The sequence below is a fragment of the Podarcis pityusensis genome (assembly GCF_964106645.2).
Source record: "Podarcis pityusensis genome assembly, chromosome: 15".
In the NCBI taxonomy this organism is placed as follows: domain Eukaryota; kingdom Metazoa; phylum Chordata; class Lepidosauria; order Squamata; family Lacertidae; genus Podarcis; species Podarcis pityusensis.
Genome location: NC_138040.1, coordinates 1,677,368 through 1,704,084, shown reverse-complemented (window position 1 = coordinate 1,704,084; position 26,717 = coordinate 1,677,368). Strand labels below are relative to the sequence as shown.

Below are 26,717 nucleotides of genomic sequence, written 5' to 3'. Positions count from 1 at the left end.
CTCCTCACTCTTGAGGCACCCCACCCACCATTGCTCCTGCTTTGATCCTAATGGAATATGTGTTATCATCTTCTATGTCCTGCGGAGATGGACTTTTTACCAACTTGGCTGAATGTACACATTCCTGGCTTAGGACATAGCAAGGCTGCTTTTTTCTCAATTCAGATAAAAGTTGGGGTTGTGTTTTTTTTTTGAGGGGGTAGAATTTATTTATTGAAATACTTATATACCACTCTTTCATAAGATATATCGAGGCGGTATGCAACCTGCAGACTACAATAAAACTAGTAAAAGTCTCCATTAAAATGTAATTGAAAATATTAGTAGATATTTCCTGGTGAAAAAGAGAAAAAGACCCCTGCATCAAAATGTCGTATTTCATAAGAAACCACAGAAGAGATATGAATTGTGGGTAAGGTGGTGGGTGTCTGCTGCTTCCCAACCCAGTGGTGGGAGTCTACTGGATGCAGAGTTGATGGGAGTCTGTACACAGCCTTTCTCCAGCATGGGTTTTCTGCCCAGTAGCAGCTTAACACAAGGTCTTCTAGGAGCATCCTGACCACTTCAGTGCTTGTGAAAAGCTACCATCATACTTGTGATATGGACTGCCCGGAATGTGCTAGTGAAAAAGTGTGTGTATGCACGTTTCAACTGTTTGTCCTGGCGTGAATGAAATATTTCCTTATATGTATTTGACTTCCTCAGGTGAAGGATGAAGACAAACCTTTAGCGGCGAAAAAAAACGAGAGAGAGGATGGGGCTGTAAGTCCGTCTGGGTTTGAGCACTGGAGGGTGGGGTATTTGCTTGGGCTAACTTCTAGGCCAGGACAAATTTGTGTGTGACGTGGGTCTTGCCCCTCCTTCTTTCTCTTGTGTGCAGACTCCATGGTGTGTTGTAGGGCCCACCGTGTTTTTTTGTGGGATCCTAGAGCTGTAAGTGCGAGAGGGGGCTGGCAGATTATCTTCACGTTTTGTGTTGGGACTAGGGATGGGGAAGAAGGAATTTGATTCAGTTCTCATTTAAAGGTGAACTTAACTAAATTTGCCTCATCTGAAACATTACCACGAGTGGAAATGCAGCAATCCTTTGAAATTTGCACGTCTCTGAATTTTGCAATGAAATTCTCCAGCCAAGGCATGTGTATAAAAATGCTTATGAGAGAGCATAGATTACATACAGACAGACATAATTTTATTTGTATGCTGCCTTTCAAACCATGCTGAAGGCAGCTTACAACATGAAAAAATATATAATTACAACATTACAAAAGTAGTCACCAACAATAAATAGAACATCAAAAAATGCACAATTGCACTGAACAATTTCTATATAATCAAAACACAGATACAAAAATTAATATAGCAGCAACAGCCCCCCCCCCAAAAAAAAGATTAACTACAACAAGTACAAAAACACCACTTACCAAATACGTTTTGTTAGGGGCCTTTGCAAAAATGTTTGTATTAGGCAAAATTAAATATGAACATGTGTATATTGAGAGATGTTTACACTGAAACGCTAATGAATTTCCACAAAGACTTTTAAAAATAAAAAAGCACCTTGCAAACTGTTACCGAAAAGTGGTAAACTGAATTTAAGATTGCGAGAAAGAGAAACCAAAGCTGACAGATTCTTCCATTCTTAGTTGGGAAGCAAAGCGGGTTGCGCCAACACTTGCCATTATTTTCTTCTATTTTCTCCTGTGGGCACAGGGATTTTTTTGGGTGGGGTGGTGGGAGAGAGTTGCAGAGAAAGAGAAACATGCACATGCGTGGTGAAAAACCGTGCCCATGTGGCATGTGGAGGGTAAAAGGTGAGTCCTGGGTCTGATAAGCACTGTGAAGATCAGCAGATTTTCAGTCTTATTTATTTTTATTTCATAAAACTTGTATACTGCTTGATGGTAGGAAAAACCGAAAGCAGTAGTGCTAGCCATGGGGCAGAACGACACTTCCTTTGAGCCCACGGGATGTAGAAAGCAAGTGACTCGTCCAGGTTCCTGCCTGGCCTTGTTGTTGATGCTGACGAGAGACCCCTAATGGAGCCCATTTCCAGAGTCACCATCCCTACCTCTCTCTGCCTCCCCTGTGCCCAATCATATACACTTCGGGTGGTGGGACCTGCCAGTTCCCAGAGAACCACTCCCCTGTGTGCGCTTTCAGCTGGGTCTTTGTTAGGCTGATCACTTGGTGTGGCTTGAAAGCTATCGCTGTGGGAAGGTGCCCCCTGCACAGCTCTGGCCTAGTTCTAGGATAATGGATGGTGGCAGGGACAAAGAAGGAGGGATCCTTCTGTAGCCATCAGGGCTGGAAACCTACCCCTCTGGGACAGGCTTGTAGATAGTCTCAGGCCCTTTAGGCTTCTCTCCCATCCCCGTCTTTTTATTCCTTGAGCTGCCCCCCCCCCCCGCAATCGCCGCAGCTCTTCTTTTGGTGGTGGCTGGGTTTCTCCTGATTTGTGTTATTAATTTAACAGCTCCCTCAATGCACATTTTGGTTGGGCCTCAGTTTTACACAACTGTGATTATTTGGTGCCCAGAGCATCTCTGCTATTCTGTTTGTAGCTGAGTGCCTCTGCCGAGAGAAACCCCTGTTTAAACACTCTGCTCCTGGTGAAGTTCATTAGTTTGTGTTTCATTTGCATCCTGCTTTTCCTCCCAAGGAAGCCAGGGTAGTACATGGGTCTCCCCCATTCACACATTTTGTGCTCGCAACAACCACCCTGTGAGCTTTGTGGCTGAATTAGAGATTTGAACTTAATTTTTCCTGGTCCTAGGATGAGCCCTTTGGTTGCTTGTCAGCCTGCTCTTATCTTATCAAGTATGTGGTGGTGTCTCAGCCCAGGATACTGGTAGGGGGGAATAGAACAACAGAGTCATAGAATTGTAGAACCGGAAGGGATCCCGAGGGTCATTTAGTCCAACCCCCTGCAATGCAGGAATCGCAACTAAAAAATCCCTGACATATGTGCCATCCACATTTGGCCTTGAATAGCTAGGAGAAATGTGAGTGGGTAGGCAGAAGTATCTCAGACCTTCTCTCGTCTAGACCTCCAAAACTTTTGTGAGCCCCCCAGTTCAAACCATTGGAAATGGTTTCAGGAACTTATATGTTTTGATCTATATTCAGGGTTCTGAATATATGAAAAGCCACAGAAAGGTCACAGCTCAGTGGTAGAGCACCTGCCTTGCACACGCAAGGTCCCAAGTTCAATCCCTGGCATGTTCAGGTAGGAGCGTCGGCTGCCTGAAAATTCTAAATAATAATAATAATAATAATAATAATAATAATAATAATTATTATTATTTATACCCCGCCCTCCCCAGCGAAGACCGGGCTCAGGGTGGCTAACGCCAAGTATAAAAACAATTGATTAAAATACAACTTAAAAACAAGATTAAAATACAACATTAAAATGCAGCCTTATTTCAGTAGAAACTCAAATAAAATCAAAGAGATCTGCTGCCAGTCAGTGTATACGATACTGAGCTACATGGACCAATGATTTGGCATGATATAAGGCAGCTTCATACATTCCTAATATGCTCCTGTTCTGCTTGTTAAGAACATTGGTATTGTTTTTCCCCCATTTTAATATATTCAAGGTACAGGATTTAATTACAGAGTGTTTGGTGTGGGGGAGAGAGCAAAACCTTTTGTGATGGCCCCCTTAGCTACCATCTATAAAAGGCTAACAGGGAGGAACAGTTTGCCTAAAATTAAGAGAGTGAGGATGGAACTTGTGAACTCAATTAAGTGTCCAATTCCTACCCCCCCCCCCCCGGTTGATGCTTCAATTTAAGGACGTGGAGCAGAAGCAGAACTAATTATTCAGAACAGCAAAAATGCAGAATTAAATTGCGCATAAATAAAGCAAACCATGCACATTTGCTTAACTTGCACGTTTTACACAGGTCATGGCACTTAGCTTTGCAGAATTTGGGTTACCATTGGGGTAGAATTTTGCGGAGTCCTGCTCGTAGCTTCCTTACCTCAGGACTTTCTGTGCCCTGGTCAATAACCTCTTCTCATTTCAGTGTTAAAAAGTGGCACCTTTCTTGCCGAGCCATGGCTCAGAAGGCGAGCTGGAACTTTTTAATGACGGCACCGCCCCTGCTTCCACTCTCCTCAGCAAGCCTTTTGCCGTAGCGGTTGAAGCTTTTCCTGGCCTTGGGCCATCCATCCTAGGTCTGGTGCCCAGTGGCCATTAGCTATGCTGCTTGCCACCTCCTCTTCCTTTAGCTGCTCCTGAAGACAGACCCAGAAGCTTCCCTTGCTCAGCTGCCCTGCTTTCCTCCTTTGTTCTAAAGCAAGGAGCCAGCTGCTCGGCTTTGCCTACTGGTGTCTTCCCTCTCCCTCTTTCTCTTCATCCTGTACCCTGGCAGCCTTCCCCTTCTTCTGCTGCTGCAGCTCTCCTTTCTCATCTTGGGGCTGCTGAGTGTTGCCTTCGCCCCCTCGGCAGAGGCCAGAAGCTCGTCCAAGAACGACAAGACCTGTGCTGTTCAGGAGAGTACAGAATTGATGCAGTGGCTGCTTTTTGGCTTGAAAGAAATCTCTTTAAGGAAGGGCATCTGGAGGGGAACAGCCTTCACTGGCGTCTTCCCCCCCTTTTTTTTAAATGCCACCCTTTTCCTGATCCACTTCTCTTTTTAGGCTGGGGCCTGAAGGGTAGGGTTTCCCCTCCCCCCCAATTCCCAAGGTGAGTTTATCCTGGGAAGCTGATTCCTTGTATTTTTGTTTCCATCCAGTCTCACTGCAGAGCTTTGGTCTGTGCTGCCGCTACACTGTGGGTTGAGATGAGTCTTCAAAGTCTTAGCTGCGTGGGTGGATGCTTTACGAAAAGGACTTGTGGGCAGAGGGCTCTGCAGGGACGTGGGAGAGGGGAATCAGTTATTTTCTCATTCCTGGGAAAGCCCTTTGGAAGTAATCTTTACTCTAGAACAGGGTTTCCCAAACTTGGGTCGCCAGCTGTTTTTGGACCACAACTCCCATCATCCTTAGCTAGCAGCGCCAGTGGTCAGGGATGATGGGGATTGTAGTCCAAAACCAACTGGAGACCAAAGTTTGGGAAACCTTGCTCTAGAACATAGGAAGCTCCAGGGTTTCAGGCAGGGAACTCTTCTAGATGCCTAGAGATGCCACTGGGGATTGAACCTGGGACCTTCTGCATGCAAGGCAGATGCTCCACCACTGAGCTACGGAAGCTCAAGCTTTTATCCTTGTGAGCCTAACCCTGCTGCCTTCCCCCAAACCTCTGAGGTTGGAGCAAAAAGACTCGGAGAGCTAGCATAGAAAGGGGCTTGACTCTTCCATACGTACTGTCCATGCATTTTTTCCATATAATTTTGTGCATAACTAGTCAGGGTTTTTCTTAATGCACAAGTGGCTTGGACATAAGTGGGCCCTCTGTATACCAGAGGCGATGCTAACACAAGCAAAGTTGAGTTGGGTTGTAGCCACTATGCTGTGTATAAATCCGTTTGCAGTAGACTCCTCTTCCGTTCCTTTTGGCGGCATGTTCGTTTCGCTTCCAGAACCCCACCTGTGCCCTCTTCCTCCAGCTCAGCCAGTTGCTCATTTGCAGCTGTTTGTTGCGATTAGCACTCTCTTCTGCCCACTCCACTCCCCAGTCACACAAACTTTTCCTGGCCTTTTTGCATGTCAGAAGCCAAACTAACCCTCTGGATGGGCAGGGCTGACTCTGCTGTTGGGAAGGAACCAGGGATCCCATTGGATTCTCTGCTTGGGAAATCTGAGGAAGGCTGCTTCTTCCTTGTTGTGTGAATGCAAACCCTTGAGTGGGGAGGAGGAGTGGAAGGGCTGGACTTGGTCCCTCCAGCACAGCGCCTGGCTGGTCGCTGCTGCCTTACCATGGCATTGTTTGGGGGCCTGCTCTCCTCACAACATCTTAATGTATCTGCAACTATAGTTGGATGTCCAGAGTGCAGGAAAGGAGGACCCCCGGAACCCCCGCAGCCCAGAGCCCCCAGAACGCCCTGGGAGGGTGAAGAGCCTAGAGCCCCCTGGGAAGGTGAAGAGCCCAGAGCCCCCTGGGAGGGTGAAGAGCCCAGAGCCCCCTGGGAAGGTGAAGAGCCCAGAGCCCCCTGGGAGGGTGAAGAGCCCAGAGCCGCTGCTCAACGGGGACACCAAGCATTCCTGCCCTCCCGGCCAAGCCATGAATGGCCTGGAGAGCTCCCAAGGAGCTGGCTCATCGACTCAGCCCGAGCCACCTGCTGACGATGCCCAGGGCCTCTCCCGCAAGAGAGTGGTGAGGGTGGTGCGGAAGGTGGTGCGGAAGGTGCTTCCAGGGGAGGATTCTGGGGGCTCCAAGGAGCCGGGACGAGATGTCAGGCCCACGGAGCCAAGCAAGAAGGAGGAGAAGCCTCCTGCAAAGGTCCAGCCCCCACCTGCAAGGGTGCTCTCTCCGTCCCCTCGGCCACCCTCTTCCTTGAAGTCTGAGCCCAAGGAGGCAGCCCCCAAGGATGACCTCTCGGTGGGGCTCAAGAGCCTGATGTCGAGAGGCAGGACCAGAGAGCATCGGCCCCGTGCCAAGCTGCCAGAGAAGAAAGAGGAGGAGAAGAAGCCCCCAGAGAAGACAAAGACCCCACCTCTTGCGGAAGGGAAGGCCACAGACACAAAGGGGAGTCAGGCGCCAAAGGGGCCTCCTGCGGCTCCAGCGAAGCTGGCAATACAGAAAGCCACCACTGCGAATAAGGTACTAGTGCATGAGCACCGCAGCTTGGCGGGCGCACGAGGCCAGCATCTGAGCATGTGCAGAGTGCCTTTGTGTTCCTCACCTGGGCAGGGTGGGCAGTGAACTTTGGCTCCCAGAGTCTGGAGGGGGTCCTCAATGCATGGAGTGTGCTGCTAGTCCTGCCACAGCGAGGCTCTTCTTTCTCTCGGGGAGTGTGTTGTGCTCTCTCTTTACCCCACCCTGTGTCGCCCCCACCAGGCAGCTGTTTTGGTGCTTAGGGCAGCTTCTGATTGGTGTGCTTAACAGCCCATGTGCCACTTTGACCATGCCATGAGGCTCCTCGCCTTCATTTCAAGCACACATGAAACCCATTTCTGTCTCTTAGAGTTGCAAAGATGAGTTTGAACATGAGCAGGTGATTCTGGGTGGAAGTTCAAAAACTGGAGGACAGCTGAGCAGGGTTTGTAAGCTGTCTGTGGAGGGTCTTTAATAGTTTCTTCCCCTCAGGGGAAGAAATCTAAGCAGATTATATCAGAGTGTATAAATATCAGTATTCAGGTTGCAAAATTTGGGTTGAAAAGTGGAGCTTTCCAGCATTTTAAAGCTGTAGTGCTTTTTAGATTCATTGAGGAGACAGGAGTGGACAAGCCATAGCATGGCTGTGTTCTGCATCCACAGTTGAAGGCATTAATATCAATTGCTGGAAACCACAAGAGGCGAGAGCGCTTGAAATCTGGAATGCCGGTTTCCCACTGTGAGAACAGGATGCTGGACTAGATGGGCCACTGGCCTGATCCACCATCAACACCCCCTGCTAAATTTAACCCTAGAATAAACATTGGAATTAAATGTGTTCAGTGAAGATGGGCCCAGAGTGACTCTACTCCTTTATTTTTTTGTTTGTTTAACAAAATTTATATACCGCCTGTTTGTAAATAGAACCTCTAGCAATTTACAAAAATCCCACTTGTTATGCCTGTCTTCAATCTAGCCTGAGCTTCATTGCATCCACGTGACTCATTAGGGGTGTGTGTGTGTGTGTGTGTAAGCATGCATCACTGGGTTCCTTAAATACAGTTATGACCTCTGTCATCTAGACTCCTTCCAAGGAGAAGCCCCAAACAGCAAAGCCAGCAGAGAATTCTCCGCCTTCCCTGAGTCCTGGAGAGGAAACCACCCAGCAGGTGTGTCTTGAGCTGGAGGTGCATGTAGGGCCCCCTTTGCCTGTGTGCATTGCTGTTGCGCCTTTGCTGAAGGCCTGTGTTCTGGGGCAGGGAGAAACCTGGGGTGGTGGTGGTTGTGCAGTGAATATGTGTGTTTATTTATGCAAAGTCTCTGGCGACCAAAGAGGCTCACCACACAGATGTCTGTTACCACATGGGGTAGGGGTGCGCAGAATTCAGGCTTGCGGGATCAGCTTCCTTCTTTTACTAGGACTCTGTGATCCACCAACTGGAGCCAGGTGCAAAAGAGCTCCTAGCCTAGCAATTTGTTTTTGAGTACCACCACAACTCAGCTCAGCTCAACTCACAGCGCTTCTGAACAAAAATCATTTCCAGGCTACCCTGATATTATTTTCAGCCCTATCATTTTGGGTGGCACTGGGAAAGCGGGGTGGGAATTATTTCGTTGCTTCTATTGCTAAACCTTTGGGAGTCAGAAATCTTTGCTGAATTACTGCAGATCATTCTGAGATCTTCCCACCTCTGGATGCACAGATGTGTAGGCACCTCCCAGATTTCTCTCTGGGGAAAAGTTTTTTCCTGTTCTGTCTGTAGTGTCCTCCTTAACTTATGTTGGGACACACCTACCTTGACTGACGTAGATTTGTATGAAAATGTAGGCCACTGTGTTACTAACATAACAGAGCACATGATTTTGGCATTCAAAGGCTTTCATGTTTGTGTTCAGAGGGTTTTTGTGATCAGAGTGTTGTACCTTTGCCCCATGCAACATGAACCTCACCTGGGTAAACGGTGCCTGATTCTCAGCACTCTGAAGTATGGCCTCTGGGCTGACAGGAGGAGGTTTGAAGTATAGGGCCAGAACTGGGTATATATTCTCCTAAGCCAGACACTGGATTGGTCAGGTGGCTTACAGAAGCTCTAATGAGCAGCTAAGGTGGCATGGTCCATTTCTGCTTGTACTCTTGCAGTGTTGGCCCACCTGGGGAAAGCCATCTCCTGGCTGCAGCTGCCTCTTAGGGCTGCCAGCCTTTGATTTCAAAAACTCCACTCCCTGGAGAATGAGGGGCAGAACCTGGGTGGCTTTGGGATTGTGGCCACTAGCCCCCAAACCCTAAACTGAGCAACTAACTGCCTTCATTGCACATTTTTGGGTGCTAGACAAAAGCATTCATCTTCTCCCAGGCCTTTGGCTAATTAAACAATCTATGGTCTTTTAAAAAGTTTATGTGGTGGGGGGAATATTGTTTTGGTTTTTACTACAGGATATGTATTTTGTGTTTTTATATGGTAAACCACCCTGTGATCCTCGAATGAAGGGTGGTATAGAAATGTAAAAAATATTTGTAATAACTTTGCCTGCTTGGCTTTAAATGTTGCATTGGCATTACAGACACCAGCATTGGCCATCTAGCCATTGGTCGAGATTTCCCCACCCCCCCAGTCCAGACCAATATTTATTGATTTGCATTTATATCTCACCTTTTTCTCCAAGGAGTTCAAGGTGGCATATGACATTCTTCCTCTCCTCCTTCAATCCCCACAACAACCCTATGAGGTAGGTTAGGCTGAGAGGCGGTGACTGACCCCCAAGGTCAACCAGGGAGCTTCCTCATCGAGTGGGGGATTTGAACTCTGTTCTCTACCAGGTCCTGGTCCAACACTCTTAACCGGTTGGCAAGACAGCTCCACCTAGAGTGTCATGATGCTTAGGTTCCAGTGGTCCTGCCTTGCTGATCTCCAAGACTGTTGGGTGGGTCTTGGGCAAAGTGAGCTTGGCTGGTCCCTGCCACTGCTGGAGGCCACAGAAGACTTGCTGAGGATTCTGCTGCCTCTGTCTTTCCTTGTTGCTTCTTGTAGGTGAGATACCCTTCTCCTCTCTGCTGCTGGTCCCTTGACTTTACAGCTTACCTCTCTCTCTCTGTCTCTCTTTTTCTCTCCTCTCTCTCCTTTGCTGGGTTAGCCGGAGCCTGCGACCACCACGGCTGCACTCCCCCAGGTACTGTACCCCAGCGCACCGGAGGACCCCCTTCTATCTCCCGTCTGCCTCTGGGTTGATGTGTGTGCTCGCGCCACGTGCTGGAGTGTAAGGCTTTATTCACCTCTTGGCATCTGGCCTGGGCCTCCCCTTTCCATCATGCTAGACAAGAGAGAGATGACTTGTTTGCACACGGCTGGGCGGGCGTTGGGGAGGGAGGGAGGGAGGGAGGGAGGGGGCAGCGGGGTGGGGCAGGGGTGGAAGCCTCCATGTCACATGCCAAAGCTATTGCTGGCATCATGGGAAGTGGGGCCGCTTCTCTTGGAAGGGGCAAAAGGCCGCCTACTTTCAGCATCCAAAAGCGACACTGTCCGGATCTTTCCCCTTCCCCTGACGGATCAATCCGGGTCCCAGCTGAGAGCCCTGGTGAGTTGCTTTACCGTGGAAATGGGACGGAGAGCTCTGGGTGACACAAGTGAGGGCTGGGGAAATGGTGGTAGTGGTGGGGAGGCCAGCTGTTATTCTTCAGGGTAAGGAGGAAAAAACCCCAGGGATCAGTAATCGGTCTGGCCTGGCCTGAAAGTCAGTAAGTGGGTGGGTGGGGAAGACTCATCCTCAATTTGATTATCGTTTCTTAGCCCCCAAAAGTCATTAGCAACAAGCTTTCTCTACTTTCATGCTGCCTGCTGTTCGTGTTACCCTGCCAGCAGCACATGTAGGCAGCGCTTCTGCAGAGTAGCCTTTGGGTCCCTGCCCCAAGGAGCTTATCAAACTACCTTTCAGTGGAAAGGGAGACAAACAAAAGAGAAAAGGCCAGCAGGGAGGAAAATTGCATACAGGTGGACTATTTGGGGGCGCGGGGTGAGGACCAGAGGGGAAGAGCAGAGACCAGGACCATGCAGGTGAGCTGGAAGGCTCGGCGTTCTGTTTTCCAGGTGCCTCTGGGCACTCACAAGCAGACTACGAAGGCAAGGGACACCCTGTGTGGTTTCTTTTCAGGATCTGGCCCTGAAGGGCGGGTGGCAGCAGCGTCCAGGAGATTCAAACATGGGGCTTCCCTTTTAACCATAGTGACTACCAAAAGTTGGGGGGAAGGCTTGTAGCTCTGTGGTGCAGAGCACCCACTTTTTTATGCAGAAGCCAGCATCTCCAGGTGGGGCTGAGAGACGCCCTACCTGAAGTCCTGGTGAGAGGCTGCCAGGTAATACTGAGCTAGATAGGCCAGTGGGTTGGACTCAGTATAAGGCAGCTTTCTGTGAATGGCCTGTGTCTTGGAACCCACCCTCGGTCTCCCACCTGACTATTATGATGTTACAAAGGTGCACACATTTGGTCCATTGGGGGTGGCACCCTTGCACTTGGGGGCAGCTATCTCTGAGGGTTTGGAAGGTTGGCTCAGGACGGAGCAAGCTGCGACCTTCATTGCTGCAAGGAACCTTCTCTCTTTATATGCTGCCAAGTAGACTTTTCCTTTCTCCACACCTTAGTTTCCCTTTTCTCATGGTAGGACTAATAGCATGGCAGACAGGGAGACTACAGAGTCAGGTGTTCTCTTTTTGTGGGGGGTGGAGGTAGTATGGTCCTGCTGGTTCCCCCACCCACCCTGATCTCGCCTGGAGGCGGGCACCCAGAGAGAGATTAACCTGGCCCACATTGCTTCCCTTCCTGTCAGCTCCCACAGGCTCAGGTGGACGATGCCCCAGCAGCTGCTTTTGGGCTGGCCTCTGCTGTCTCTCGGCCGCAGGTTTGGCTGCTCCATTCACAACTCTTGTTGCTTGTGGGCGTCTGTGGCTTGAAGCTTGCGGGAGGGGAAGGGTTGTGCTTGGTGTGGGTGAAGAAAAGCTGCCTTGGATTTGTGTGTGGTTCCATGAAGGGGATTTCTTTTTCTAAGTCTGTCCTCCATAGATGGTCTCTGGATCAAGGGAAGCCATTATAGATATAATGATGGACCTTTCCAGGGATTGTGGGTCAGACACATGTTGTCATCCTCATCCTTCTCATCCTCATCCCTATCCCCATTCTTCCAGTAGCCCCATAAAGCAGGTTGAAAGAGCCCACCCAGTAGGATTTGAACAGGTGACCCTATTCTGCTTTAATACCCCAACAGAATTCATTCTTGGATGGTTTCTCCTACCCAACCCCACGCTTCGAGATGGCCTTCCAGTTGTTGCTTCCCCAACTCTCCTAGCTGCAAGGGCCTGTGACCATAGGCCAGCCTTTCCCCAACCTGGTTCCCTCCTATTGTTGCTGAAGTACAACTCTCTACATCCCTGGCCTTTGGCCAAGCTTGCTGGGGCTGATGGGAGTTGTGCTTCTGCAGCATCTGGAAAGCCAAAGGTTCCCCATGTAAAGGGCCCCTGGTTTACTTCGTCCATTTCAAGATGGGGTTTTTTGCATGCTCCATTCACCGTTCTCCTCACCTTGTTCTGTCTGCACCTCTGGAGTTTTGTGTGTGTGTCAGTTTGGGGAGGGGCCAGTGCTGCATGCTGCATGCTCTTTGCTATTTTCAAGGAGCTGCCTTGCTTGCTTTGGGGAGGGGGGGCTGCACATTTAACCCCTCTGGAGGTTGAACCCAGCCAGCCTGATCAGAGTTGAGCTTTGGTAGTGGTGATGGTGACGTGACACGTCTGAGGGAGGGGGAGTCTTGTGGGTTCTGTGCATCAGGCAGGAGAGCAGGTGGGCCTGTGCAGAGTGCAAGATATGAGCAGGGAAGTTCTGTGAGGAAGGCTGTGCACACACCATGCATTTAAAGCACACAGCTTCCCTAAAGGATCCTGGGAGCTGTAGTCCTGTGACAGGTAAACTTCATTTCCCAGGATTCGCTGGGGGAAGCTGTGTGCTTTAAATGTACAGTATGTATGCAGTCTAAATGGAGCTGGGCTGAAGTGGGCAGAACCCCATCCCCCCCCCCCGTTCTCTCTGAGGAGCTGTGTAGTGACTCCAGTTGTTTCTTGTCCGCCCACCTCCCCATCCCCACAGGCCAAGACGGAGGAACAAATTGCAGCCGAGGAGGCCTGGTATGAGACGGATAAAGTGTGGCTGGTCCACAAGGATGGCTTCTCCTTAGGTAAGTGGGGGTCAGTGGTGCAGGTGGTAGGGTTCCTTTTCATGACTTGGGCTCAACCTTCCAGAGAGGCTTCCTGTCCCCAGCTACCCCCAGTTCCCACCAGCAATCTGGGGCTGGGATGAAGTGTTCGTTGAAGGGGCCGTGTGCTGGAGGATAATATAAATAGCACAGAGAGGAACGAAGGGAAATTCTATTTCAGAATAGTAGAACTATGGGTTGCTGCTCAATGAAAGCAGCAGGTAACTGAAGGGGGATATTTTGATGGCTACTAGCTTGGGAAATTGAGTGGGCTGGGGGGGAGTGGGTTGCAAAGTGGAAGAATAATTTTCATCCCCCTCTCAAAATACTCATGGACATCCAGTGAAGCTAAATGTTGGAAGATTCAGGACAGATTTTTTGAACACTGCTCCTGTTGACGTACGTCTGTTTCGGGTGACAGTGGAGCAGTTCTCCTTTGGGGGTGAAGTCAAACTCTTGGAATGTTACAGCGCCTACTGTGGCTGTAGAGACCGGTATGGGAGAGGCATGTTTTGTTGCAGCTGGGGCAGATGAAGGCGTCCGGTGCTGCCGCTGCAGATGCACCAGGGTGTTTCTTCTCTCTGTGCTCCTCCCAGGGGTCACGCCTCCCCTGGTCACTGCTATGGATGCAGGAGCTGACTGATCTCCAGGCGCTGTGACTGTCTGAAAGGGATCCCCAAACAGTGTTGCCGGCCTTCATGTCATGTTTGCCTTCATGCCAGTGCATAGTTAAACTACAGAACTTGCTGCCACAGAGGCATTGATGGCCACCAACCTGGATGGCTTCAAACAAGGATAGACAAATTCATGGAGGCTCTAGATCAGCCTTTCTCAACCTGTGGGTCCCCAGATGTTGTTGGACTACAACCCCCATCATCCCTGAGCTCTGGCCTTGCTAGCTAGGGGTGATGGGAGTTGTAGTTCAACAACATCAGGGGACCCACAGGTTGAGAAAGGCTGATCTAGAGGGTTATCAATGGTTACTAGCCACAAGGGTTGCGCTCTGCTTCTAGGGTCGGAGGCAGCAATGCTTCTGAATGCCAGTTTTTGGAGAATGCAGGAAATGAGAGTGCTCTTGTGCTCGGATCCTGCCTGCAGGTTTCCCACAGGCACCTGGTCTGCCACTCTGAGAACAGGATGCTGGACTAGATGGGCCATTAGCCTGATCCAGCAGGGCACATCTTACGTCCTGGAAAGCATTTTGTGTTTGGTTGGGCCACTAGGTGGCAGCATCACCTTACCTCCGAGGTTTCCCTCCATGTGCGTTGTGTCTCTTTCGTACAACTGACCCTTGTGTCCTGCTTCCCTGCCCACACAGCAAGCCAGTTGAAGACTGATGCTGCCAGCCTTCTGCCCGAGGGGAAAGTCAAGGTGAAACTGGACTATGATGGAGCTCAGCTCGAGGTGGATGAAGACGACGTGGAAAAGGTAGGCGTGGAGGCTGGGCTAGCTGCCTCTCACCTGCAGCCAAAGCTGGATTGACTCCTTGTCCTGCCCAGGTTAACCACGTTCCCTCTCCCTCTGCCCAGGCCAACCCACCGTCATGCGACCGTGTGGAGGACCTGGCCAGCCTTGTGTATCTCAATGAGTCTAGCGTCCTGCACACGCTCCGCCAGCGCTATGGCGGGAACCTCATTCACACCTACGCCGGGCCCAACATGGTGGTCATCAACCCTCTCAGCTCTCCATCCATGTACTCTGAGAAGGTGAGTGTTGCAGCCGGGTAGGATGGAGCGGGTTGGCAGAGCGGGCGCTCATTCATTCGTTTGTTCCTCACTTCGTTTGTATGCTGCTTTCCCAAGAGGAAAGAATCCTGCTCAGAGCCGTTTACAACAAAGAAAAGAGGAATGTATCCCAGAATCGACCATTGCAAAAACAATGAACTAATAAATAACATAATGAAACAGCAGCGTGATAGCAAATATAACAACATACCGGGGGGGAGGGGGGGACACATTTCAGGACTGTAAATATAACAAGATTGCATTAACCACACAATACTTCTTGGCTGTAGCAGAAATAACAAGGGGGCTCGACCGTTTCACCTTGGTTCTAGAAACACCCTCCCCCTTGGTGGGTTTCTCACAGTCCCTCTCCTGCTACAACTTGCAAGGCTTCCAGAAGTAGGGGGTGGGGTAGCTGTAAATGCTCCCTCCCATGCTGTTACTCATTGTTGGGGCTGGCCATGATTTTGGATATTCCCTTTGGGAGAGGAGAGGGGGCAAAGGTCATCAATATCCCCCCAATGGAGACGATTGAAGGCTCCGTTTCTCCTACTGCAGAGAGGGAGAGCGGTGCAGCTCCCCTTCAGTGAAGCGGGAGGAGAAATGGAAGGGGCTCCGTTTCTCCTGCCGCTTCGCTGAAGGGGCGAATTTTTTCCCCTGTTCTCCTCCTCTAAAACAAGGTGTGTCCTATGGTCGGGCGCTTCCTATAGAGCGAAAAATACGGTACCCCTGTTAAAGCCGCTCTTTGCTCCTCAGGTGGGACTGCAGAGTTCTGTTATTTACCTAGAAAATGCATAAACCGCTTAGGAACGTAGGAAGCTTCCTTATACTGAGTCAGACCACTGGTCCATCTAGCTCGGGTTACAGACACTTCAGGTTGCGCGTTTTTGGGTTACGGACGCACCCAGACCTGGAAGTACCGGAACGAACTTCCGAGTTTCGGCACTAGCACATGCGCAGATGCACCGAATCGCGACCCGCACACGTGCAGATGCGGCGCTGCGGGTTGCGAATGCTGCAGGTTGCGAACGTGCCTCCCGCACGGATCACGTTTGCAACCCGAGCGTCCACTGTACTGACTGGCAGGGGCTTTCCAGGGAGGGCATCTTTCCCAGCCCATACTTGAATGTGGGACCTTCTGCATGCAAAGCAGCTTCTCTTCCACTGAGCTACAGCCCTTCACTTGATTAAAAACTTTTTATAAATAAAAAGTCATCCAAGTGGTGTACGAATAAGATAGGAGAACACAGCTGAAACCTGAAGTGAATTAAAAACATGTAAAATAGTTACCATTGAAACAAATATGCATAGAACCATCAACAAAGGCAAAATCGATACAACCTTTAAAACAGATGTGGGTAACTTAATGGCTTTCCGAAGCAAAAGAGTGTTCATTAGGCACCTAAAACACTGAAATGAGAGTGCCTGTCTGATGTCAATAGGCAAGGAGTTCCAAAGTGCAAGGGCTGCCCCACAAAATGATTGACTCCTCACAGATGTAGTGAGGAGAATCTTCCCTGCAGTGCCTCACTCATTCTGTTTGTTTGTCTGTGTGGACTGAAATTTATAGACCACATTTTTATTGCTAGCTCAAAGAATAGAGATTTAAAAATCGACATCTGGTTAGTGTTGATCAATAGACCAGATTGATAACATGGCGTGATAGCAGCACAGCTGGGTAGCATCCCTAAATCCATCATTAATTCTTATTTAGATTTACACCCCCCACTCTTGAAATACATTATCGGGGGGGGGGGGTGACGGCGGTGGCTTACAATAAAGCTTTAAAATCACAATTGCCATTAGATATTTTAGGATGTATATCCTTGTTTCATAATCATTTTTGTAAGCAGCTTTGAGTTTGTTTTTTGTTGTTAAAGTGACTAATAAGAACAGAAGACACCCTTTTTGAACCGGACATGTTGTTGGGGGCTGAACCTGGGACCTTTTGCTTCCAAATAGATGCTCTACCACTGAGCTACAGCCTCTCTCTCCCCTTCTCTCTGGGGCTCCTGTTTCCCAGTTCCAGAAGCCATGCCTGCTTTAATCCTCCCAGCATCTCCTCTCCCCCTTGCCCTTTTGCTGCCTCTCCGATGCCGCGCTTAATGCTGCCGCTTCCTCCAGGTGATGCACATGTTCAAGGGCTGCCGCAAGGAGGACACCTCCCCCCACATCTACGCCGTGGCCCAGGCCGCCTACCGGAACATGCTCATGAGCCGCCAGGACCAGTCCATCGTTCTGCTGGGGAGCAGCAGCAGCGGAAAGACCACCAATTGCCAGCACCTGGTCCAGTACTTGGCCACAGTTGCTGGCAGCTCCGGGAAGGTCTTCTCAGGTGGGTGTGTGGCCAGCAGTGGCCTCGGCTCCTTCTAGAGGCCCTTGGGGGTGGGGGCAGCCCTTGGGAAAGCAGGTGAAAATGAGGACATTTCTACTGAAATGATGTTCAAGGGAAGCCATGCCACCAAACAGCAAGGAGCACACCAAGCTCTCGTCCTGTTTCTTTAACAAAATAAATGTCTTTTTTGGAATTTAACAATTATTTTTATTAGCAAAGAAAAGAAAAGAAACCAAGAGTAAACAAATGCAATTTTACAGCAGGTTGAAAGCAGCATATCATGAAACTTACTGTTCCAAAACATTGTGAAAGATGCCAATTTTTCCGTAAATCTGTTAGGCTGGTTCCTATGTATTCTTTTGTACTGTTAACTTAATCATAGATCAAATTTCCTCAGTCCATTCGGATATAGAAGGAGATGTGCTCCCCTCCCTCCATTTAGCTATGACAGTTTTAGCAGCAGTTCTAAGGTTAACAGTATTTTCCAAAGTAACATATTTTAGATAACCAAGTAGAAATGACTAGGATGTACAGTGTCCTAACATAACAGAGATATTGGCCTGAACAGATTTCCAGACTTTATATTTGAGGCCAATTGATTTTTGTGTGTGTGTGTGTAACGCAAACAAGTGAACAATATACAAAACAAACAGGATGTGGTACACTAACCAAAGGAAAACATAGCTCCAGCATTCCAACGAAAACGCAAGAGAGTTGGAAGTCATTTTACAGGCTCACAATAAATAGCACATTACAAGCCTCCTGTGCTGTTTTTGTTTGTCTGTTTGTTTCAGCATTTGTTTCAAGTCAGTGATGCTTGGGAATTGTATACAGCTACGCAGATTTTTGAGAGGCGGGTGGAAGAATCTTGACTCCATTGTTGGGTCACATACATTATGAGAGGGTACCACATCCCATCAAATCCCCCCCTTCCTGTTTTTAAGGGGAGGCCCTTCAGGGATGCTGAACTCATTATCCGACCATCGGTCCATCTGACTCAGTATTTTCTGTGCTGACTTACAATAGCTCTTTAGGAATTCAGGCAGAATCCTTCCCTGCCCTACCTGGCGATGCCATTGTTTTATTTTTAGACCGATTTGAGCAATACTGAAGACTACAGCTCCCATCATCCCTAACTACAACTAGAGACCCAAGTTCGAGAAACACTGGACAGGCTTCCCGCTGGGTCAACTGGTTGGCCACTGTGAGAAGAGGGTGCTGGGCTAGATGCAGCAGCCAAGCTCTTCTTATGTTCTTCTTAAGAGGAAAGATGTTGCAGATGGAGGAAGAAGGAGGTGGACTTTGCAGATCTCGCAGAGAACCTCAGAAGAGCCTTGCAGCTGGATCAGGCCTAGTGGCCCATCTAGTTGACCATCTTCTTTTCACAGTGGCCTGTATGGGAATCTCTTGCAAAGCTGAGCTGAGCTGGTGTAATGGAAGAGGCAAGCGGATCCTGAACTGACATGCCTTGGGCTACCTAAGTCTCTCTTTCCTATCCCTGTTCCTCCATTCTCAAAACGCACCTTTGAATCCTGCTGCAACCGCCCTCCGCTTACTCTTTGTTGGAGAAGTGCTGACCCCTGTTGTTGTTCTCTGGTTTACTGGTTGCTGTGTGCTGCTGTAGTGCCCTTTTCAACCTGTCACCTGTCACCTCCAGCAGCCAGGATCCTGTCTTTTCTCTCTGACTTGACAGCTCCTCTGAAATCTGACCGTATTCCTTTCTGGATGGGTGGTGCCTGATTGACACTGTCAGCACTGCGTTTCACAGGGATGCTAACCATTTGACACTCAAAATGTCCCTTTCTTTGAGTTGAGTAACTTGCATGGCACAGTGCCACACAGTCTGGGGGGTGGCAAATCTGCTAAGGGGTGATGCAGTCGGGTAAGGGGTCCCTCTCGGCCCCTTGAGATGATGACCGGTCTATTGGGGTTGTGGGGGTGGGGTGCACACACATGCTTGCCATTTCATCTACACGTATGTGAGCGTGCCCCCACGCACAACCATGGTCTGCCCCTGCATGCTTTTCCTTGCTTTGCCTTGGCAGCGGAGAAGTGGCAAGCACTGTACACCATCCTGGAGGCCTTTGGCAACAGCGGCACGAGCCTGAACGCCAACGCCACCCGCTTCTCACAGATAATCTCGCTGGACTTTGACCAGGCTGGGCAGGTGGCCTCTGCCTCTGTGCAGGTGAGAGGGTGTGTCTGTGTGTGTTGCATACACTTCCAGCAGGTTCTTACTATGTTCTTGCATTCTTGTATCCCTGCAGCAGGGAGCACTGGTAGTTGTCTTATCCTAAGTCAGACTTTTGGTCCATCTTGCTCAGACTTGTCTACTCACAGCCTTTCTCCAGGGTTTTAGACAGGGGTCCTTCCCAGCCCTCCCTGGACTGAACTTTCTGGGACTTCCTGCATGCAGAACAAATGCTCTGCCATTGAGCTATCATACTTCCCTCAAAAATAAAGTGAAATTCCAGGCTGGTTTATTAAAGGCTGGTTTAAATAGGAATGTAGAAAATTTCCTTCTCTGGAGGCAGACCATTGGCACATCTAGCTCATTATTGTCTGCACTGACAGGCAGCTATGATCTAGGGTTTCATGTGGGGGGTGGTATTTCTCAGCCCTATCTGGAGATGCTATTGGGGATTGAACCTGGACCCTTCCGCATGCAAAAGAGGTGCTCTGTCACTGAGTTACAGCCCTTTTTGCGTTTGCAAGTAGCAGGGGGCTTGTAGGGCATGCTGTCATGGCTGTGATGGTCCTGAGCCTCACAAAATTAGCCAGAAGTGAGAGTATGACAGAAGGTGGGGTGGGGTGGGGTAGGAGCTGGGGTTCTGCAGGAAGTTCTTGGGGTCAAAGTGGGAACCCTCTGGCCTTGTACCACGCAGACCTTTTCTCTCTCTGATTGCATCCCTCAGACGATGCTGCTGGAGAAACTCAGGGTTGCCAAGCGCCCCGCGAATGAGGCCACCTTCAACGTGTTCTACTACTTGCTGGCCTGTTCGGACAATGCCCTCCGGTAAGGAGGCTGCTGCAGCTCCCAACCCAAGGGACCACGCCTGCCTGGTTGCATGTGTTGCAGTGTCCTCCTGGCTTAGGGCTTGGAGTTCTCAAAATGGGTTGGAAGGAAGGAAGGAAGATAGTGTTTTCAAAGGTGGCTTTGAAGATTACTTGAAACCTTCAACTGGTCTGAAATGCAGGGTCCAGATTACTGGCTGGGGTTGCCTTGGGAACTGGAGGCCAGCAATGCTTCTGAATACCAGTTGCTGGATGCCACTGGAGGGGAGAGGGCTCTTGTACTTGAGTCTTGCTTGCAGATTTCCGACAGGTATCTGATTGGTCACTGTAAGAAGATGATGCTGGATTAGGTGGGTCATTGACTTGATCCAGCAGGCTCTTCTTATGTGTGTCCGGCCTCATGTGTTGCTTTCCTGCTGTCCAAAATTGTCATGAAAATGTCCTTCGAGGTGAGACAAGTCACACAGCTCTGCCTTGGGAGGGTTTGTCAGCCTCTTCAGATCTGTTTTGGATATATTCAAATGCCTCTGTGCGTATAAGTAAGGAAGGTCTCTCCCCACTGATTAACCGCAGCGCAGCCAGCCCTGAAGTGAGGGGGCAGGACAGTGCAGACCAGGGGCCTGGTTTTAGGAATTCTGTCTGCTTCTGGCAAGTGTAGCCTCTGGCAAATGGAGCCTTTGTTTTTGCTTTAAAAAGATTTTTATTTCTGTGCAAAAACTACAACATCACATAAGAAAAACGAGGGCAATTCATACCCTTTAGGTCTTGGATGTTTTGTGATAAAACATGGGCCTGATAATCTTGTAGTTATTGGCTGGGGTAATAATGTGCAAATCATTTCTATTTCTAAGCATCCTGTGGAGGCAGCTGAACATAAATCAAAATCCACAGGGCTCCTGCAAACCAAGGCAACCCCTGTTTTAGTGCAGGGGGTGGGCTGGGGGGAGGGCAAAGTGGGCCTTTCTGAATTGGGATTCCGCCTCCAGCACTCTCTCTTGACTCTGTCCTCTTCCCCTCCACCCCCAGGACGGAGCTTCATTTCAACCACTTGGCAGAAAACAACGTCTTTGGGATTGTACCCCTGTCAAAGGTAAGGTGGCTCAGTCATAGAAGGGGGGGAGCTAGAGTCAGACCATCTGGCTCAATATTGTCTACACTGACTGGCAGCAACGACTCTCTGGGATTTCAGGCAGGAGTCTCTCGCAGCCTTACCTGGAGGCCATCGGGGATTGAGCTTGGGACCTTCTGCTTGCAAGACAGATGCTCTACCACTGAGCTATGTCTCCTCTCCTCTTTCTTGACGGGCGGTTGGGCCGCTGAGGGGATCAGAGGTCCGCACGGGTTGCTGGCTAGTGACTGGGAGAGGCTCACAGTATTGTTGTTAGTATGCAAAGCCCTCAACGCCTCGTGACCACTTTGCTTGAAAGATCACCTCCTCCCATATGTGCCCTCTTTTGACTGCTTTGATCTGTGGGGCTGACATTGCTCTGAGTGTCACATAATGTTCATTCTGCGCTTGCAAGAAATCAGTCCTTTAGCATGTCGGCCCCAACACTTTGGATCTCTGCACTGTACTGTTTTCGGTGCCTGCTAAAAGCTTCATTGTTCCCAGCAAGCCTGCTGAGGCCTTTAATTTTAGCATGTAATCTCGATGATGTGATTTTAGCAAGTATAAGTGTTTTATAATGACTGGTTTTCTTTTATCTTTATGTAAATTGCTTTTTATTGGTATCGTCAGCGACTGTTCATTGTAAGCTGCTTGGAGGTATTTTCTTCCAGTAAGCGGTACATAAATTTTGTTAAATAAAAACAAGCCTGCTGTGTGAAAGCTCTGGTTGACTAGCTTTGCGGGACAAAGCAGAAAAGTCACCTACCACCAAGAGCTTTTACCCTTGTTCCTGAGGACTTGCATGCAGATTTTTAATTAAAAGCTGTGTGGGGTCCCTGTTCTTGCTTCCCTGCTCACTCTCTCACCATAAGAGGCAGGAACACGTGTGTGCTTGTGCCCTGAGCAGGCCACCCGTGGGCCTGTGGATCTTGGCCGTTGTGCCACGTAAGCCAGCACAGGAAACCACCCCACGTGGCCCTACTGCAGATGCCATTTACTGAGCAATTATAAACAGGCTCCCCATTTTTTTAGTGCAGGCCCATTGACTGTGTATTTTGTTTTATTTATTTCCTGTTGGCTGCAGCCGGAGGAGAAGCAGAAGGCCGCCCAGCAGTTCAGCAAGCTCCAGGCAGCCATGAAAGTGATGGGCATCTCCAGTGATGAGCAGAAAGCCTTCTGGCTTGTCTTGGGGGCCGTTTATCACTTGGGGGCTGCAGGAGCCACCAAAGGTAACGGGCCAAGCTCATCGAGAGCTGCCTTGCTTGGGTGCTGGGAGTGGCTTCGTTGCTGCTAAGTTGGGCTTGGGGTTCCCTTTAGGACACAGGGATGGGAAACCTTCACCCCCTCTGGGCCAGACGTGACCCTCCTTGGACCCCTATGAGGTTGTTTCTTACTGAATTAACATTTATTTTATTATCAATACTGCATTTATATCCCACCTTTTCCTCCAAGGAGCTCAAGGTTGTCCCCACTCTTCTCCACCTCTCCATTTTGTCCTCACAACAGCCCTGTGAAGTAGGTTAGGCTGATAGTGAATGGCCCATGCCTTCATGGCTGAACAATATGTGATCTCAGACGTGGAGCGGGTAGAGACACAGCCTCAGAAAGGACTGAACTCTCCCTGCACATCATTGAAGCAATCCTGCTTTCTGCAGTCTCTCCCCTCACCCCTTTGACAAGTGGGCAGGACGACCCACTTGTCAATCACCTGACGTCAAAATGAAGAACAGGCAGGATGAAGTTTGAATGGAAGAGCTTCAGACAGAGGAGGAGGAGGAGGAGCCAAGTGAAGCCAGGCTGTCGTCAGAGTTGCTGGACTGGACCTTGTTCCTTCTCTGACCCTCTGACCTCCATTGCAGGAATTGCTGCTTGACAGCTAATAGTTGAGGGAGCGGAGCAACCAGACAGAGCTGGTCTGTCTTCAAGTTGATAACTGCTCTGAAAGTGGGTGGCTGGGAAATTCCTTTGCGACATCACAAGCACTGGCCTGCACCATCTGTAAAAGTGCAGGACTGCATGGATTAGCCCCCTCCCCACCACACATCGACCCCAAAGAAGAGAGGGTTCATTTGGATTCAGTGCCTCCAAGTCTGCCCCGCTGCTCTAGAAACAGAAATTGGTACCTCATGTTTTCTGCAGTCACACTCAGACATAACCAGGAGAGGGCAGTCCATCCCAGGGCTCAGCGCTACAGCTGCTGCCTCGTGCACTTTGGGCAACGTGTGTGTGTCGTGTTTTGCAGCGGCTGGCTTGCTGCTAACACCTGTGCTTTGGGTGTGTGTTTGTGATTTAATCTATTCCCTGAGTGATGAGTGGGTCGGTTGCTTGGAGCTGTCAGCATCTCTGCTTTAGATGTAGCCCCGTCTTTCAGGCAGGGTTGCCATGGTGGTGGCGGGCAGCCCAAATCTCATCCCTGAGTTTTAGATCACCTGTGATTATCCCTCAGCGGCAGCGAGATCCTCTGCTTGTCACATGGCATTAGGAAGGAACCGTGGCCAATTTTTCTTTTTCAACCTTTTCCTTTCTGTATTAAAATCCCGAGCAGGCCTTAGGCCCTTGCTCTGGAACATAGGAAGCTGTCCTGTGCTCCCTCTACCAAATGTTTGACTGACAGCTGCTCTCCAGCTTTTCAGGCAGGGAGTGTCTCCCACCCTACCTGGAGATGTTGTTGGGGATCAAACCCTCAACCTTCTGCATACCAAGCAGCTGCTGTATCCATGAGAGAAGTTTGCTCCCTTAGGAACATAGGAAGCTGCCTTCTACTGAGTCAAGCTGGCTGAGTATTGTCTGCACTGTCTGGCAGCAGTGGCTCCCCAGGGTTTCAGGGAGATGCCATTGGGGGGTTGAACCTGCAACCTTCTGCATTCGAAGCAGCTGCTTTATACCCTTGAGCCATGTCCCTTCCCCAGTCCTGCCTCCACTCCACTGACACCTGGAACTGTGCTCCTTCCCATCTAGCTGGTGGGGACAAACTGTGATATGGAACCCAGAAATCTTGGACCCCTTCTGCAATTATCTTTAACTCCACAACTTTGGGATGGGTTTTTTGTCTCATGAAAGTGTGTGTGTGTGTGTGTGTGTGTGTGTGTGTGTGTGTGCCTCACCTGCCTTTGTTGCACCTGATGTCTCTGCAGGAACCTTTTTATGTCAAAGCTGTGTTCTAACTCCGCTCTCTTTGTGTTTGCATGGTGCATGCTGCTCCCTTTGCAATGCAGACGGCGACGAAGGTAAAGCCCCCTTTCCTTGCGCCCCCCCCATGAAATCCACCTCCCCTCTGCCCTTTCTCTTCCTCATCCCCCTCCACCCACATTCCTCCATGCCCATGTTTGGTGCCTTCTGGTGCACAGGGCTGGTTAGCTCAGCCCCATTTACCACCTCCCCCTGGTGAGCTTGCTGCCCCGGATCCTCCTTAGAGGTGGGCCGCCAGAGTGGCCCTGGGAGTTCACCCTCTTCCTCTGTGCCATGGTCATGGGGGCAGGGGGTGGGTGGGCTGTCTGTATATAGGAAGCTGCTTTATAGAGAGACTAATTGCATTAGTGCATGCAGTTCAGTGCTCTCTACACTGACTGGCAGGGGGTCTTTTCCAGCCCTACCATTGGGGAACGAAACAGGTGCTCTGCCACTGAGCTATGGCACATTCCCTAAAAAACATAAGAACCCAAGAAGCTGGCCCATACCGAATCAGGTCGCTAGGTGTCTCACCTAGCTTGATATTGCCTGCACTGACTGGCAGCAGCGCTCCAGGGTTTCAGGCAGGCAGCCTTCCCCAGACCTGCCTGCAGATGCCCTAGGGGCTGCATGCATCATGGAGCTGGTGGTCAGTCCTTCCCATCTTCACCTCAAACCAGCTGCAGTGCCCCCCCTCCCTTCCCCACATCACGTGTGAAGCAGTTTTGCACGGGAGGGTCTAGAAACTTGAATGCCTGGCATAATTTACTGTGGACCTCTGCGTGTGGCTATCATTGACACCCCCCCCCCCCGAAAAAACTTGTATTGTCTTCTGTCCCTTCTGCTTTGCATCGAAATGTGCTGGACCAGGCCTGTCCTGCGCAGCCTCACCTTCTAACTTCTGAGCAGCACCTTCATGACACCATGTGCAAAGGAGAAACAATCCCTTTCCCCCTAGATATCTATGGGTGGGCATTCCCCACCCCAACTGAAACCTTTGAAGATGTGCCCCTTCCTCTGTGGCCCCAGGAAGGCCCGCTGTTAAGAGTGGGATGGCTTCACTTACTGTTAGGAATACAGGAAGCTGCCTTGCACTGAGTCCATCTGGCTCAGTATCGTCTGCACTGACTGGCAGCAATGGCCCTCCGGGGTTTCAGGCAGAGTTTCCCTCCTAACCCTGCCAGCAGATGCCACTGAGGTTTGAACCGGGGACCTTCTGCTTGCAAGGCAGATCCTCTGCCACCCTCTGCCACAGCTATGTTTCTTGATGGGCGGGTGGACAGCTGGGTGGCTGTCACCAGCAGGTGATGTTTCTGGTTGTTCCCCTACCTCCCACCCCCCAGTTCTGGCAAGGCGGAGAGAGGGCTGCCTTTCTGCTATTCTCTCCACAGCCCCTTCTTCCTTGGCGGCCTACAGCCCGTCCTGCAATGGCTCATTGCCATGCTTAGCCTGGCAAGAAGCATTAAGCTGTTGACCTCCAATCTCCCCTCATCAGGCTCCTAAATACATTTTCATTATGTCTCTCTCTCTTTGCCCCCTCCCTTCCCCAGCAACGTCTTGCTTTTTAATTCTGTACAATGTGAACGATGACAAGGCCAAGCAGTGGGTCATGCCATGCCGAACCCTGATAAAGCGTGATCCCTCACCTAATGAATTTTATTCCTTTCCCACTGTTCATGTGTGGAGAATCAGATGCTTGTGTTGTCCCTGGCAGGCCCCTCCTCTCCCCTCCACTCCTGGGCTCCTCCTTCCACATTACGAGTGGGGCCTGGAGCTCTCTGTTGACAAGGGGAAGGATAAGTGCTGACTTGCATATGGTGCTGAGCCCTTGGGTCCTTTCCAGAAATGTCTCCTCTTCCCCACCCCCACCGGGCCAGCACAAGGGAGCTTCTTCGCTTCTCTTGACTCAGACCTGATGCTCTCTCTCTCTCTCTCCATCCCTCCCTCCCCTCTTTTCAGCTGGGAGGAAGCAGTTTGCTCGCCACGAGTGGGCCCAGAAAGCAGCCTACCTGCTGGGCTGCACACTGGAAGAGCTGTCCTCATCCATCTTCAAGCATCAGCCCAAAGGGACCCTGCAAAGATCCACCTCCTTCCGCCAGGGGCCAGAGGAAGCTGCCTTGGCAGATTGCTCAGGTAAGTTGAACCTGCAAGGGTCAGAAGCCTCAGAAGTAGAGCGAGGCGGGGCCATCGGTCCTTCCTGTCCTTTATATATGTGCACACGCACACACAAATGTTAGTCACATCCATTAATTTCAATGGGTCTGTTGCTCTTGGCATCCATCTGTCTTGATAGACAATGGAAGTGTGTGCCTTCAGGGGTGAAATCAAACCGCTGGAGAATCACAGCGCCTGCTGTGGCTGCAGAGACCGGGGACTTGTAACTGTGGCCTCCTGCATTGTTTTTGCTGTGTTTGCAGCCCCCCAAG

At 50.0% G+C, this 26,717-nt stretch overlaps 1 protein-coding gene across 17 annotated transcripts in view; it reads left to right on the top strand.

The window, feature by feature from the left end:
* MYO18A (myosin XVIIIA) overlaps positions 1 to 26,717 on the top strand; it is a 146,974-nt gene that overhangs the window by 41,676 nt on the left and 78,581 nt on the right. For 5 of the 17 annotated variants that reach the window (XM_080982729.1, XM_080982728.1, XM_080982736.1 and 2 more), the window contains exons 3-13: positions 9,842 to 9,964; positions 12,836 to 12,923; positions 14,260 to 14,369; positions 14,471 to 14,647; positions 16,790 to 17,000; positions 19,046 to 19,188; positions 19,916 to 20,016; positions 21,042 to 21,105; positions 22,208 to 22,352; positions 24,339 to 24,350; positions 26,251 to 26,424. In XM_080982729.1, the coding sequence (XP_080838855.1) occupies positions 9,842 to 9,964; positions 12,836 to 12,923; positions 14,260 to 14,369; positions 14,471 to 14,647; positions 16,790 to 17,000; positions 19,046 to 19,188; positions 19,916 to 20,016; positions 21,042 to 21,105; positions 22,208 to 22,352; positions 24,339 to 24,350; positions 26,251 to 26,424 (1,348 nt within the window). Of the gene's footprint in view, positions 1 to 705; positions 763 to 5,929; positions 6,716 to 7,791; positions 7,879 to 9,841; positions 9,965 to 10,131; positions 10,283 to 12,835; positions 12,924 to 14,259; positions 14,370 to 14,470; positions 14,648 to 16,789; positions 17,001 to 19,045; positions 19,189 to 19,915; positions 20,017 to 21,041; positions 21,106 to 22,207; positions 22,353 to 24,338; positions 24,351 to 26,250; positions 26,425 to 26,717 lie in introns of those variants that run through there. The other 12 variants (XM_080982733.1, XM_080982730.1, XM_080982724.1 and 9 more) reach the window with 10 other exon arrangements.